At 73.5% G+C, this 680-nt stretch overlaps 1 protein-coding gene across 1 annotated transcript in view; it reads right to left on the bottom strand.

Moving 5' to 3' along the window:
• Nucleotides 1–555, bottom strand: part of MNEG_11059 (Nucleolar protein 6) — a gene marked incomplete at both ends in the record, with an annotated part of 3,755 nt that extends 3,200 nt beyond the window's left edge. Inside the window, one exon of the mRNA XM_014040467.1 lies at nucleotides 24–555. Within this exon, the coding sequence (XP_013895921.1) occupies nucleotides 24–555 (532 nt within the window). The remainder of the gene's footprint in view (nucleotides 1–23) is intronic.
• Nucleotides 556–680: the final 125 nt, after the last annotated feature.

Here is a 680-nt window from a genome sequence, read left to right as displayed (position 1 = left end):
CCCCGCCGCCACAGCCCCAGGACGCCCCAGGGCCGGCGGTTGCGGTGCGAGCGCCGCATCCAGCCGCCCCGCGCTGCAGTCGATGCGAGCGCCGCGCGCCAGGTGGCGGCCCAGGACGTGCGAGACGGCGGCGTCAGGGATGGTGTGGCGCGAGCCTGGCGGGGCCTCCCAGGCCACGGCCTCGCATATCTTTCCGTCCTGGAAGCGCCGCAGCTCAGACCGATCGCCCCACAGTGCGCGGAAACGCGCCGCCGCGGCCGCGTCGTCCGCGGGCGGCCCCACGTCCACCAGCCGCTGCGCCTCCTGGCCGTCCACCACGGCGCCCACAAGCACGCGCCGCGACGCGGGGGCGGCCAGGCCAGAGGCGAGCGCGCCGACGACGTCGCCGGCGCCGCTGGCCTCCGGGAAGGCCAGCGGCCGCTGCAGAGCCCGCACTAGCAGCGCGCGGTTGGTGAGGGCCCTGCGCACGAGCGCCTCGACAGCCTCCTCCTCTTGCCTGCGGGCAGGTAGCAGCAGAGCAGGCAGGAGCGGCGAGAGCAAGCATGGGATCCACATGCTCCTAGTTAGCTCCTCAGTGGTGAATGAGTGCCTATGCGCCGCTGGGTGGACAAAACTGGACGCCTTGAGCCTCAAATGTCACGCATGCCTGCAAACTCGCGGGTCCCCCCCCCCTCCCCACC

The sequence above is a fragment of the Monoraphidium neglectum genome (genome assembly GCF_000611645.1).
Source record: "Monoraphidium neglectum strain SAG 48.87 unplaced genomic scaffold scaffold02574, whole genome shotgun sequence".
In the NCBI taxonomy this organism is placed as follows: Eukaryota; Viridiplantae; Chlorophyta; class Chlorophyceae; order Sphaeropleales; family Selenastraceae; genus Monoraphidium; species Monoraphidium neglectum.
Note: the sequence above shows the minus strand (reverse complement) of the source record. Positions and strands in the feature narration are given on the sequence as shown.